Genomic DNA, 13,613 nt, shown 5'->3' on the forward strand with positions numbered 1-13,613 from the left:
GTCTTGGCTTTGAATCCAGGCAGAATTGGTCACCTGGAGCAGTCAGGTCTGCTCAGGTGGTAGTATTTCTGTAATATAGCTAAGGTATCGATCAGTCTTGGTGTTACTAATGTTGGCCTCTCCTGGGCAGATGAAATGAACAATCAGAGTCTGTTGGCTCCCACCAATCTGAAGGTGGCCTTGACCAGATCCATCCTCGTTTGTGGCTGCTTCTCAGCTTCCCCAGGGGAACGGGACCAGTGCCACCCCCAAAAGGACAGTGTATTCAGGATGAGAGGATTTTTCACTAGAGAGCAGGGGAGGAGGATATCCTACATATTAACAACAAAATAGCCGAAACACCCCACAATGAAGTCCTCGTAAATGTTCCTGTTGGACTTAGAAATGAATTATACTAAATATGCATTTCTAAAATTAGTGATAAACAGACATATCATAGGTGGTATAAATAAAAAGTTCTCAGGTTAAGAAACAAATCCTCACGTTTTCCAAATGTCCATCAGAACTTGTGATTTCCTAATACGGCACTGCCTGCCAAATCTGGGTACCCAGCCATCGGGCCAAGAAGTCTGAAGGTAGCATTGAACTTCGTATAAGATATGGAGACTAAAAATTAAAAAAAGACATGGAGACTCCAGAAGCCCAAGTTTCTTAGCTTGTGACACACTGGAGGGCGGAGGGTCATGAATATTCAGTGCTCCACACTACTACATAATGCTGCATTTCTCGATTTTATTTGAAACAGTGCATATTTGTAGCATTTTATGGTAGGATTTTACACTCATCATTTACACAAATTACAAGGTTCTGCTTCAAGTCTTTAAAAAAAAATCTAAAAATCCAGCCCATGTGCAGCACAATATGCAAAACTACTTTACATTATACACACTTTTTATCAAAGGAGATACAAAATTCTGGCTTGTAGTTTTAGACAAATACAAGAAGCTTCAAACTAGACACAAAGGAGTAACATTAATTTTCAAATGTAAGTCTGCACTTTTGTGTTGTAGTTCTCTGAGATGTGAATACCAAATTCCTAAGGGATTCTGTTTTCCTTTCCCAAGGAAAACGGACACACTTCCCTTATACAAGTCCCTCCCACCAGCTTACCTAATTCCCCGCCTGCTCTTCCTTCCCGGGAGTGCTGGAATGAGTTGCATCTGGCCAGTAGGCAGGAGTGGGCCTTTCTCACCCTCCTGCTGACGCTGGCCACTCGCAGATGCTGCAGAAGAGAAGGTGCCTCCACCCCTGATGCTGAAGAGGACTGGGCACCCCAACCATCTAGCAACCGGCGCTGCTGGGGAAGTGGGAGCAAGAGGGAAGGCAGGCCCATCCCCATGCACTCTGCTGGGGGAAAATCGTAACGATCAAGCTGTCTGATGCCAAGTCTTCCTATACAGAACATGCCCATCGGTCGCTGAGGGACTTCTCTGGTACTTATGCATAGATACTCTTTTCAGCATGTTGGAGGCAATATCTTATATTTTCCTTCTAAAGGGTTCTAAGAGGCAACAAGAAACAATGAGGGGCCGGAGAGGTGTTTCCTGCTTTAAAAAAAGATATTATTCTCTCTCCATCTTTTGATGCTTTAAATGTCTATCAGCATAATTAAAAGAATTACTTATCTTGATCAGTCAACAGCCAGCAGAGTCCACGCGAATAATTATCCTTTCAAACACAGTTCACTTTCACTGTTTCATACCCCATGTTGTCTATGCCCTGTCAAGACTAACTTACAACCCATACTCTCATATCCTTAGGCTGGCACGGGCTGTCTGCACAGATACTGAGTGAGCACGGGCCAGGGCTCCAAGGCGAAGCCTGCAGGGTGAGGACAGAGGGCAGAACAGGATGCTGACAGGATGCTCCCCACTCGCCTGCCTTCATTGCTGCCTGTAGCAATCACATGAACAAGAGAGCTGATTGTAACTGGTTCTTTACTTCTGTGCCTTTAGCCCTTTCACAAAAAACAAAACAACCCAAAATGATTAAAAAGGACTACCGTATGACATCTAGAAGCATTTATTTTCTGCAATCATTAAATATAACTGATATGTGTACCCAAAAAATACACACATCACCTATGCTGAGCAATGCCAAGAAACATAATCTATTGATGCCACAATTATCTTCTAAAATGAGAATGGAGCCCAGATCGCAGACAGAAGCAAAACACTGATTTCCAAATACCACAATGCTGAAAACTGAGAGCAGTCCTAAACACCTCCAGCTTTCCTTACAAGCTGCCAAAGTCCAGCTATTAAAAACAAAGCAAAACAAAAAAACACCCTTTTTTTATAACATCAGTAATAAAAATCTGGTGACAAACACTATAAAACCAAATGCGGATAGCCTTTAACTCCTTTAAAATTCCAACCATTCTAATAATCACAGGAGTAAAAACCATTTTAAAGTAATATGCTTTATAAAACAAACGATATGTACATTTATTGAAAATTATATTAAACTAAAATGGAGGGGAAATAAAAAAATGTTACTACTTGCAAATCAATAATAATTTTAATTCTTTTTCACTCTGATAAAAATCAGAAAGCAACGTTTATAAAATCGCCACCACATCACTTTTCATAGCAGGGAACTGCAGTCTGTACATCTCATTTTTGCAGAAAAGTAGGCAGGCAGAAAGAATTATACAGAAGTTTCCAAAAGGAAAAACAAAGCAATATTTAATCTGATCTCTTCTTAAAAATTAACTCAGTAGACTTTCTTTTTCTTGTGAAACATGGGAATTCCTGGCTCTAAAATTGATGAATTTTCAATGTCAGTGTAAGGACATCCTGTTACTTTCTTTAAAATAAAAAAATGCAGCATGAAAATTAATGGTGTATCACGCGCTTTAAACTCCAGATATGCAGGAACTGGAACCAAGTGTTAAGCAATTTGCTTAATTATTGACTTTTCCCGAGAAAAGTCTGGGGAGGGGCAAGGAGGGAGGATGGAGTTGCTCTTAGCGACTCTCCAGTTTCTGCTGTACATTTCCACTGAAGGACGTGTGGCCGTGTGAAGGGAAAGGAAGTTTCTTTCAGTTTTCAAGGCAGAAAAGTATGTGTTCTCTAAAAGTTAACTTTCTCTTCAGGGACACTGTGAATCCAGGTTGTCGCAGAAGCCAGACCCTGCTTCTGTTTGGCCTTCATTTTCTCCCTTTGCAAATGGATTTTCTTCTTACCTTGGGGAGAGGAGTCAAGGGAAAGCAGAGAGTTAAAAATAACACATACAAGAAACCAAACCAGATCAGAATGATGTCAGCTTCTAGAGTTGTCGTCCAAAGGCCTTTTCTCCTTTCCCCCTGAGGCGTCACTGGTTCAAAACAATATAAACCACCATTGGGGCCCTATTGTTCTAAGCAAGTATTTCTTAAAAGTCCCTGTGGGCACTCGATCAATCCAGGGGGGCTGCAAAAGCAGATACCTACACTTTATCCTGGATTATGGGCTAAAGCACCACAGTTTTTAATCGCCAGGGGGGTGCTGAGCAAATTTTGTGTGTGAAATGGGGGTGAAGTAGTAGGCCAAATACGTTTAGGTACCTATATTCCCATCCCTAAGTGCTATTTTCTTACACCAATAAGTTACTTATTGGAAATGTTATACCTTGATATTTTTACAGTTGGTATCACAGAAGAAAAATCTTACTGGACAATATGGCAAAATGAATATATGTTCAAAAAGTTCATGGCAAAAAGGAATGGATTTTATTTTCCCATAAACTTTCTGAAGCCTCTCATAGAAACAATAAAACAGGGTGGGGTTTGATTTCTGAACTGAGCGAACACAAAACAAAACAACCCACCCACCCACCAGGAGAACCCTGCTTTGTTTTTCAGGTTAGAGGGCATCCCGCAGGTGGACCCCGAGGGCAAGTTCTGACCCCTGGGAGTCCGCCCGTGGAGGTGGGCGCTGATGTTCGCTGACAGCTGAGACTGGGGGAAAGGACCTGAGAGCATGCTGGGCTTGGCCTCCTCCCTACTCTTCTGCTTAGAAAGCTGCAGGAGGATGGGGCCCCAAGCAGGCTTTAATTTAGGGGCAAGGAATTAGCACTCCACATCGCCAATGTAAAAACCAAAAGATTCCATTGAGTCAAATTTGATAGGCCACCTCACTTTTATCGATTCTTTTATAAAACATGATGTCCTTTTCTACCAAGTGAGCATGTCCAAAGTGTGTGATCTAAAGTCATAAGCTAGAACTCACAAAAGGTAAACTGTGTGCCCACACCAAGTTTCTGGAAACACAGGTTGAATGTCAAATCCCTCTCGGGAAGTATCTGTAGTTACTGGGAGCTAGACCAGCTGATGAGAACCTTGTGGATCCCAGTGCTCCAATTCTGTAGTCCATGGGCCACTGGGAGTCAGGGGCAGGGTCTGCATTAGCTGCTGAGGCACGTGGACTGAAGGCAGTGTGGAACTCTAGGTAGAATTCACCATGTGATCTGAGAGAAGTAATCTTTTCGATCTTAATTTCCTTACCCATAGAGTCATACAGGGTGGCTTCGAAATATTCATTAATTACATTTTCCCCACAACTTAAAAAAATTTGTTTATGGTTACTGGCAGGATAAACCCATGTTCAAGAAGATGTCTTTTATTATTTTTTGTATGTATGAGATGAGGAGTTGACTAGGATAGACCCCTAGAAGCCCCTCAGACAATTCTAGCCAGTACCAAAGTACTACTCAACTTCGTGTAACTGAAATTCATTTTAGGGAGTAAAGCAACTAGAATTGAAATGACAATCATTTAGGGGCCTACGATTTAAGAACGCAGAATAAAAGAAGGGTGGGGCTAAGCTCTAACAGTACAGCCGTAGAGAACAACTACACTGACAGGGGACAGTTTAGAGAATCTGAGATTGTAGTTCAAGGGTGACCCAAGAGGAGCAATTCTGAATTTGCTTCCTGGGAGGGAGGGAAACGTTAATCTATGTCAGGATGAACTGTAACAAGAGGAATCCGTTCAAGGGCGGGGTATTCTTGGTCATGCTTCATGGCTTCCATCTCCTTCATTTTGCCATCTCTGCATGCCACACAACCATTTGCAAAACACCAAGTAAAAGATAACATTCCCCTTGATAATAAACAGAGGCCCCACACTACCAAGCACCACTTTAAATTAAGCACAGAGGGGAGAATGCTATCCAAATTTTTGTCTTAATGCTGGGGACAAAGGCTGAGGTGTTTGGGGTTGACTGATACAAATTAGTAATCGACAAAGCGTCTCAAGGCATAGTCTGGGATGGACAGTGGGTGCTACCTTTGTAAATCAATCTGCCTCTCGGGTGGCACTGCCTTCTTGGCTGCGTCTTGCAACTTGGGTGCTTTGGCATTGACTGCTTCCAACCCCCCAGGGCTTTCCTGACTGGCCGGGGCTCGCTTCCTGCCCTTGCCAGCAGGTTTATTCATGTCATCGTTTTTGGTTGCATTGCCCTGAGACTCAGACTTGGGTCGCCGTCCTCTCCTGGGCTTGGAAGGGGCAGGTGGTCCCGATTCATCCACTTTCTCATCCGTTTGCTGCTGAATATTCTCCGCCCCAGCGGCAGCTGCCGTTCTCTTCTTGGCCCGCTCACTGCTGATGGGGACCGGGGTGGCCGGGTCAGAGTTGATCTCCTGAAAGAGCACACGCCAATCCTATCAGCACAAGTTCTTAAAACACGAACAAGCTGTACTGGAAAAAGGGATTTAGAAATGATCTTAAAGGAATTGGGACTCTAGGTTTTCTGGTTCATTGCTTCTGTGCCATCAGGTCTGTAAATAAAGTCCTTAAAGGTAGGGGCTAGGCTCAGATGTATGCCACATATAATTTGTTCAGTAAACGCTTATAAAAACATACAGGCAATATATATAAAATACACAAGATCTGCTTAGCTTTGGTTTCGACCCATTTCAAATTGAAAGGGTGTTTCCCTCCAAATCCATAATTAAAAAAAAAATAGGTGCATATTCAAAGTGCTATATTTTCTCAAGGGTATTAATTTGTGGTGTAGCCGGGTACATGTTGGGCTGCTAGCCATGAGGTCAGCAGTTTGAAACCATCACCTACTCCTTAGGAGAAAGATGAGGCTTTTTATTTTTATAAAGATTTACAGTCTCTATACCTACAGGGGCAGTTCTACTCTGTCTTAAAGGGTTGCTATGAGTCAGAATTGACTTGAAGGCAGTGAACATATTTTTCTTTATTATGTATCTAAATAATTATTTATCTTTCTGTGTTACGAAGTTCTTTCTCTCTACTACCACACGTAAGTCATTCTGTACAAAGAATTTTAATGACAATAATCATTAATCTTCTCCTTTTGCTAGTAATTTCCTTTTTTTCCTTCCAGTTTTGCATTATGATATACACTATAAAGTTATCTCAAATACTCACAAGTAATAAAATTACATTTCAATACAAAAAAGACCCAAAACAAAACCCACAATGGACAAGCACAAAATATAAGTAAATAAAATAAATTAAAAGTGCTAAGAGTTTGTTAAAGAATTGATCTTTGGGGAAAGGATTATTTACCCTGTGACAAGAGAAGTGGTGGGTTCCAGAGAGACTAAGCAACTGGCATAAGTAGCTTGACACAAAGAGGTGGTAGATTTTCAGTTTAGACATGAGGAAGGAGCCCTGCTGGGGCTAAGTGAAAGGCTGGCTGCTGGAACCTGTCAGCTTCCTCCTGAGACAAAGACAAGGCAGGCAGGCACCTTCCCTATAGCTGTAGTCTTGGACACCTAGTGGAGCAGTTCTTCGTGCCACACTGGGTCTCTATGTGTTGGAACAGACCAAGGAGCAGGTTTGTTTTTATTGGCTGGACTATATAAGGAAATATAGGACATATTGAGAAATTTGGTTTAAGAAAGCTGATGGTGCTTGGCTATCAAAAGATATAGAATCTGGGGTCTTATAGGCAAACAAGCGGCCATCTAGCTCGGAAGCAACAAAGCTCACATGGAAGAAGCACACCAGCCTTTGTGGTCACAAGTTGTTGAAGGGATCACTGTCAGGCATTAAAAAACAAAAAATCTTACATTGTGAATGAGGGGGAGTGCGGAGTAGGGACCCAAAGGCCATCTGTAGGCAACTGGACATCCCCTTACAGAAGGGTCACAAGGAAGAGACGAGCCAGTCAGGGTGCAGTATAGCACCGATGAAACATACAACTTTCCTCCAGTTCTTAAATGCGCCCCCCCCCCCACCTCCGGCCCCCATCATGACAGCTATATGATGATTGGATAGGAAGGGAGGAAAAACTGAGAGAACAAAATCATTATGAAAGAATGTAAGTCAGAAATGAAAATACATTAACAATGGACAAAATATGAGCAGGAAATCCACAGAAGAGCACACTTGGATGGCTAACAAACAGCAGGCAATGGCGAGCTGACTGGTTGCTAGTACGCACAACAGTGCGTACTGTTCAGAGAGAGGGGTTACGTTTTCGCTTTAAAAAGTTTATTGTGGTAAAATGTATATGACAAAAACTCTACATTTCAATTATTTTAATGTGTACAATTCAGTCACATTAATAGCTGAATATCCTATACAAATAACATGAAGTACCTTAAAAAATTCTGCGAAAATGTCTTTATCTGCTGAGGAGCACTTACCGTATATACTAGAGAATAAGCTGAGTTTCCCCAGCACATTTAGGTGCCTTGGTGGATATTTGGGTCAGCTTCTACTCGAGCATATATGGTAGGTGGTTTCTACCTTTTGTGACTACTGCTGATAGGAACAGTGATAGAGTTTTCTGTTTGAGTCCCTGCTTCCGAGTCTTTGGGGCCTACACCTAAGAGGAGAATTGATGGGGGGGTCATCGGGTGGTTCTATTGTAGTGTTTTGAGGAGCTATCGCCTGCCCCACACCCCCCTCCCAGTAGCTGTTCCACATTACCTTCTCACCAGCAATGCCTACGGGAAGATTAAGCACAGTGACCTCTGTTATTGGTGGAGATGTAGAAGACAAAACTCTCATGCTCAGGTGGTCAAACGTCCCACGTTCCAGTATGAAAATACCACGTCTCACCTGTCAGACTTTACCGACCAGCACCCAACACCCAAACCAATAAGGGCAAATACATAAGATATTCATTGCAACGTTGTGTCATCAAATCAAAAAGGAAAATAAAGTATGTAGGTGTATATATAAAGAAAAAATAAAGCAAGTAGAGAACAACATAGACACATACAAATTATAGTGCTTAAAAAAACTACTAACAACCACTCACAATCATATTTACGAAAACCTCATGCTTGGTAAAATAGAGGACGATTACTGACAAGCTGTACTGAAAACCAGTGGACACAGACAATGGGCTCAAACATGAGAACATTTGTGAGGACAGCGCAGACGGGGTGGGAGGGGGGTTGTTCAGCTGTATATAGGGTTGCTACGAGTCGCAAGGGACTCACTAGCACCTAACAACAACACATAAAAAAAACATACCAAAACCAAGGGAAGGAATCACCGGGAAGTTCTAAAAAACAAAACACCCCCCGGGCCCCCAACTGCCATCAAGTTGATTATGACTCATAGTGACCCTATTTAGGGTTGTCAAGACTGTAAGTCTTCATGGGAGCACACGGCCTCATCATCTTCTTGCTGAGAAGTGGCTGGTGGGTTTGAACCACTGGGCTCCTGGCTAAGCAGGGCTCCTGGCCAGCTATAAGTTATAGGTATGGAGAGAAGGAAGACTTTTTCACACAAACTTAATGGGGGCCTGATGAGACACAATCAAGCCTTGCTGAATATATAATCCCCGTCTCTTCAGGTAACAGCAAATTTAACACAACATTCTTTGGAAGTGCTAAAGCCATTATCATCCTATAGATGAATTAGAAAATAAAAGTAACAGGGAATCCAGGACGGATGAGCCCTATAGGACCAGTGGTGTGAGTGGCAAAACAGGGAGGGTAAAGGGAGAATGGGTGGAAAGAGGGAACCAATTACATGGAACTGTGTGTGACCTCCTCCCTGGGGGACAGACAACCGAAAAGTGGGTGAAGGGAGACGTCGGACAGGGCAAGATATGACAAAATACCCATTTATAAACCATCAAGGGCTCATGCGGGAGGGGGGAGCAGGGAGGGAGGGGAAAAATGAGGACCTAATGTTGGGGGTTTAAGTGGAGAGAAAATGTTTTGAGAATGATGTACAAATGCACTTTACACAATTGATGTGTGTATGGATTGGGATAACAGTTGTATGAGCCCCTAATAAAATGTTAAAAAAATAAAATAAAATAAAAGTATAGCCACTTGGAAAGTTAGAATTAAGAAACCCATTGATGGGAATCATGTATAGATTTTACTAGGTAGACACACAAGAGCCTTTCTAACACTCACAGATGGGAACTTTCTCTGGCAGTTGCTGTAAACATCAAAGTATCTGCATTCCCATCGTCGCTGTCATCAGCTACTGCTGATGTGATGCCCACAGGAGGTATGTAGTTCTGCACAGTCCTGCATCAGGTCTGTGTTTGGCTGTGGACTGAACTGTTGTGATCCACAGGGTTTGAGCGGCTTATTTTTACAAGTAGATCACTAGTCCTTCCTTCCTAGTTTTTCTTAATCAGGAAACTCTCCCGAACCTGCTCAGCATCACAGGAACACTCAAGCCTCTACTGACGGATGGCTGGTAGCTGTGCACAAAGCCCAGTGACCTAGAATCAAACCTGGATGTCCTGCCCAGAAGGTGGCAACTCTGTCACCGAACCACCACTGCTTCCTCATATCACCTCTTCATAGGTAATGTACAAGGCTAAGTCAAGAAGAACTGCTCACAGAATTCTAGTATATGCCTACATAGGTTAACTTCAAACAAAATATGCTTACACATGTCTCTACAATCAGTGAATGGCTACAGACAAATCCTCTCAGTAATAATACACTTGTCTTAGAGTCACGAGGGTGGTTCTAAAAAAACAACCAAAACCCCAAATGTATACTAGAATAAAACAGCATCACTTGAAGATCACCTACCTCAAGGAGCCGATCGATCAAAGATATTGAGCTCATTTTATGGTCTGAATCATAAGCAGGGACAAGTCCTGGATTTACCGATACGATCCAGAGAGCAAGGTTTAATCAGGACAGTGGTTACTGAGGGAACTGCTGGGCAGGTTAAAATCAAAGCCACGAGTGCAACTGAGAAGAGTATGGGGGCGGCTGTGTCTTGCGACTCCAAAGGGACAAGCTGTTAGCTTTTTCATGAGGAACACAAGGCAATCGTGGGGACTCATTACACAGACATTTTAAGAAACGGTGAGCCAGGAAAGATATGCTGAGGAATATTTTTCATCATGACCATGCACTTGCTCACTCTTCGGGGGTAGCAAGTCCTATGAGAATGTCCTTGAGAAATCTGACCATACCCACCACTTCAGACTTCTCTAAATACAAGAAATTATTCGGAGGGGGATGGGGGTGATGGAAAAAAAGTATCCATATACATCCAGTTTCAGGGTTCAAGATATTGACAACTTGTGTAGCAAGAGTTCAGGTATCGTGGAGTAACTATATATTCCTAGAAAGAGCCCTGGTGGCGCAGTGGTTAAGTGCTCGCCCATAAACCAACACTTGAGTGGTTTGAACCAGCAGCTGCTCTGTTGTCCTAGTATATTTATGCATTTGAGGACAAGAATACCAAAAGTATTTGATGATCATTATAAGCATATGGTGGGCAACAAAAAGACAAGCTTGTCAAGAATATGATTCTCTGAGAAGAGAAATATTTGTGGTATCTTCATAACATGTCTACTGAGCTATGTCATATCTCACTGAACAGCTGAATGGCACCTAAGAGAAACCCATCCTCCCAAGTAAACCCAGCAGCGAGAGGAGTGGCAGAGCCAGGATTATCATCAGGGTTCAGACTCAGGTCTGTCTGTCTCATGTGCCACCAACTAGGTTACCGTCCTTTCTCTCATGCAAAATGTGGTGCCACAGTAAGCAGGTCGTCAATCTTAGAACTCAGAAACAAAAATTTAAAAGCAAAACTGTAAAATTTAGCACTCAAAAATTAATTTTTTGGATACAAAAGTATTCATTTTATTTTATTTATTTACTGAAGTGGGAAAGATTTTATTGAGGCAGGGAAAGAACTCCCGGGAGGGGAGAGCAGAGAAGGACCGGGGCATCTTGAGCCCGCAGGCGGGTTCCGAGACCCAACGAGTTAGGTGAGGGAAATCGCCAAAAGTATTCATTTTATAAACTGCATATCTGAAATAGAATAGCTACCTGTCTCTCCCCACACATAATAAAAACATACAATGTCACTACTTTAAAATACTCAATTTGTAATTTTTTAATATTAAGAATCTGTACTAAGTGAAGTTTATATCAGAAAACATGCCCTCTTCCCCATTAATACTAAAAAAAGCTTTTAAATGAAGGCACCAACAAGAATTTCAGATGGTACAGAATTTATTTCTTGAGTTAAACTCATTAAAAAAAATTGTAGAAAACATACAAAGGAGTTTCAAAAGGTTCATGGAAAACTTCCATTAATCTTTCTATGTTTTCACAAACTTTTGGAAGCCCTTGTGTATATTATAAAACATTTGGCAATTCAACAATTTGTACAACGCAGCAAAAACTGTTGGTGTTCATTACGCTGTGCACACCCCTTCCCCCCACCTTCCTTGGGGTCACTCTAGTCACTGAAGAAACCCAGCATTTCCCAACCAAGGGCTTCCATTGCTTTCCCTCCCACTCACCCCCTTTTGAAAATGAGAAACAAGAGTACTTTATCAAGAATTATAAACACTTAAATCCTCTTTTTCAAGGTGTTGGGGAGAGGCAGCATGGGGAAGGAGGCCTTGACGTGACCCTCTATCAACGTGTATAAAACAAAGTTGGCAGAGAGTTCTGGAGAGCTGAAGCACAGAGTAAAGGTTTAATGCACAGTGCGCGCGCGGTAGCATCCTGCTCTGGAGTCTTACTATAAAGGTGTAATATGAATCTCCATGGGAGAGAGCCACTTGTAAATTTAAAAAAATTACCTTATTCTTTACTGGGTCAATGTTCTTTACTGGTGTGACAGAAATAATTCTCACAGGGTTCTCTTCATTTTCACTAACGCCAGTTTCTGCTGCCTCTGAACTCTGTTCCCTGTTGAAAATATAAACAAGGTTTCTTTATTTCACCACAGGAAGAACGTTTACTCTCTCAATACACAGATAAGGAGATGGAGTTTAGAGACTTTGCCAAGTCAAGCAACAGTGAACAAGATTTGGATCTTCTGTTGTTATAGATCATTGGTTTATCAAACTTGGATTTCCATTTAATTGTAACAACTAAGACAAAAATAACTGCTTAAAATCTACCTGGCTAAAAGACTGGTCATCTAGAAATAAGAATTACAGCTATTTAAAGCCATATCTCTTAGTGAGGTTGGAGACTAAAACCCTAAACCAAAATTACATGTGTAGCTCATAGTATACCGGAGTTGACCCTAGTTTGTGTTCTTCATATTATGTAGAGTTATGTTGCAGACGGACAAGTAGGAAAGGCAATATGGCAGATATTCAAGCATTCCCATCTCTTTAACTCTAAGTTATTTATTAATATTTATTTTTAATCGTTTTATTGTGGTTCACACAGCTGTTACCACAGTTCATCCATCTATCCTTGTGTCAAGCACATTTGTTGTCATCATTTTAAAAACATTTTTTTTCTACTTGGGCCCTTGGCATCAGTTCATTTTTCCCCTCCCTCATGAACCCTTGATAATTTATAAATTATTACTATTTTGTCTCATGTCTTTTAAAAAATAAATCATTTTATTTGGGACTTGTACAACTCTCATCACAATCCACACATCCATCCACTGAGCCAAGCCCACCTGTACACCTGCTGCCATCATCACTTTCAAAACATTTTCTTTCTATTTGAGCCTCTGGTATCAGCTCCTCATTTTTTCCTCCCACCCCCTGCCCTCATGAAGCTTTGATAATTTATAGATTATTATTATTATTTTCATGTCTTACACTGACTGATGTCTCCCTTCATACAACTTTCCGTTGTCCATCCCCTGCGAGGGGGCGCTGTAGGATATCATTGTGGTCGGCTCCCGTTTCTCCTCCAATCTTCCCCTTCCCCTTCTGTTATTGCTACTCTAAGGGGTTTATCTGCTCTGGATCTCCTGTGTTTACAGCTCTGTCTGTACCCGTGTACAAATCCACGTACACCCAGATTTGTAAGGTGGAATTGGGATGATAGTGGGGGGAGGAAGCATTAAAGGACTAGAGGAAAGCTGTATATTTCATTGGAGCTATACTGCACCCTGACTGGCTCATATCTTCCTTGTGACCCTTCTGTAAGGGGATGTCCAACTGTCTACAGATGGGCTTTGGGTCTCCTCTCTGCACTCGCCCTCATTCACATTAATACGATTTTTTTATTCTGGGCCTTTGATGCCTGAACCTGATTCCATTGACACCTCATCATCACACAGCTTGGTGTGCATCTTCCATGTGGGCTTTGTTGCTTCTGAGCTAGATGGCCGCTTGTTTGTTTTCAAGTCTTTAAGACCCCAGCCACTATATCTTTTGATAGCCAGGCACCATCAGCTTTCTTCACCACATTTGCTTATGCACCCGCTTTGTCTTCAG

The 13,613-nt window shown here is 42.0% G+C and overlaps 1 protein-coding gene across 1 annotated transcript in view; it reads right to left on the reverse strand.

Annotated features, from left to right (window-relative positions):
* Positions 1–712: 712 nt before the first annotated feature.
* The window catches only part of PDS5A (PDS5 cohesin associated factor A), a 144,723-nt gene continuing 131,822 nt past the window's right edge, over positions 713–13,613 (reverse strand). Inside the window, exons 30-32 of the mRNA XM_045284096.1 lie at positions 12,003–12,111; positions 5,270–5,622; positions 713–3,187 (exon numbers count right to left, since the gene is read on the reverse strand). Of these exons, the coding sequence (XP_045140031.1) occupies positions 3,184–3,187; positions 5,270–5,622; positions 12,003–12,111 (466 nt within the window). The 3' untranslated portion in view covers positions 713–3,183. The remainder of the gene's footprint in view (positions 3,188–5,269; positions 5,623–12,002; positions 12,112–13,613) is intronic.

This window comes from Echinops telfairi, unplaced genomic scaffold, assembly GCF_000313985.2.
Source record: "Echinops telfairi isolate 266 unplaced genomic scaffold, ASM31398v2 ScPeMD7_7468;HRSCAF=8506_0, whole genome shotgun sequence".
Taxonomy (NCBI): Eukaryota; Metazoa; Chordata; class Mammalia; order Afrosoricida; family Tenrecidae; genus Echinops; species Echinops telfairi.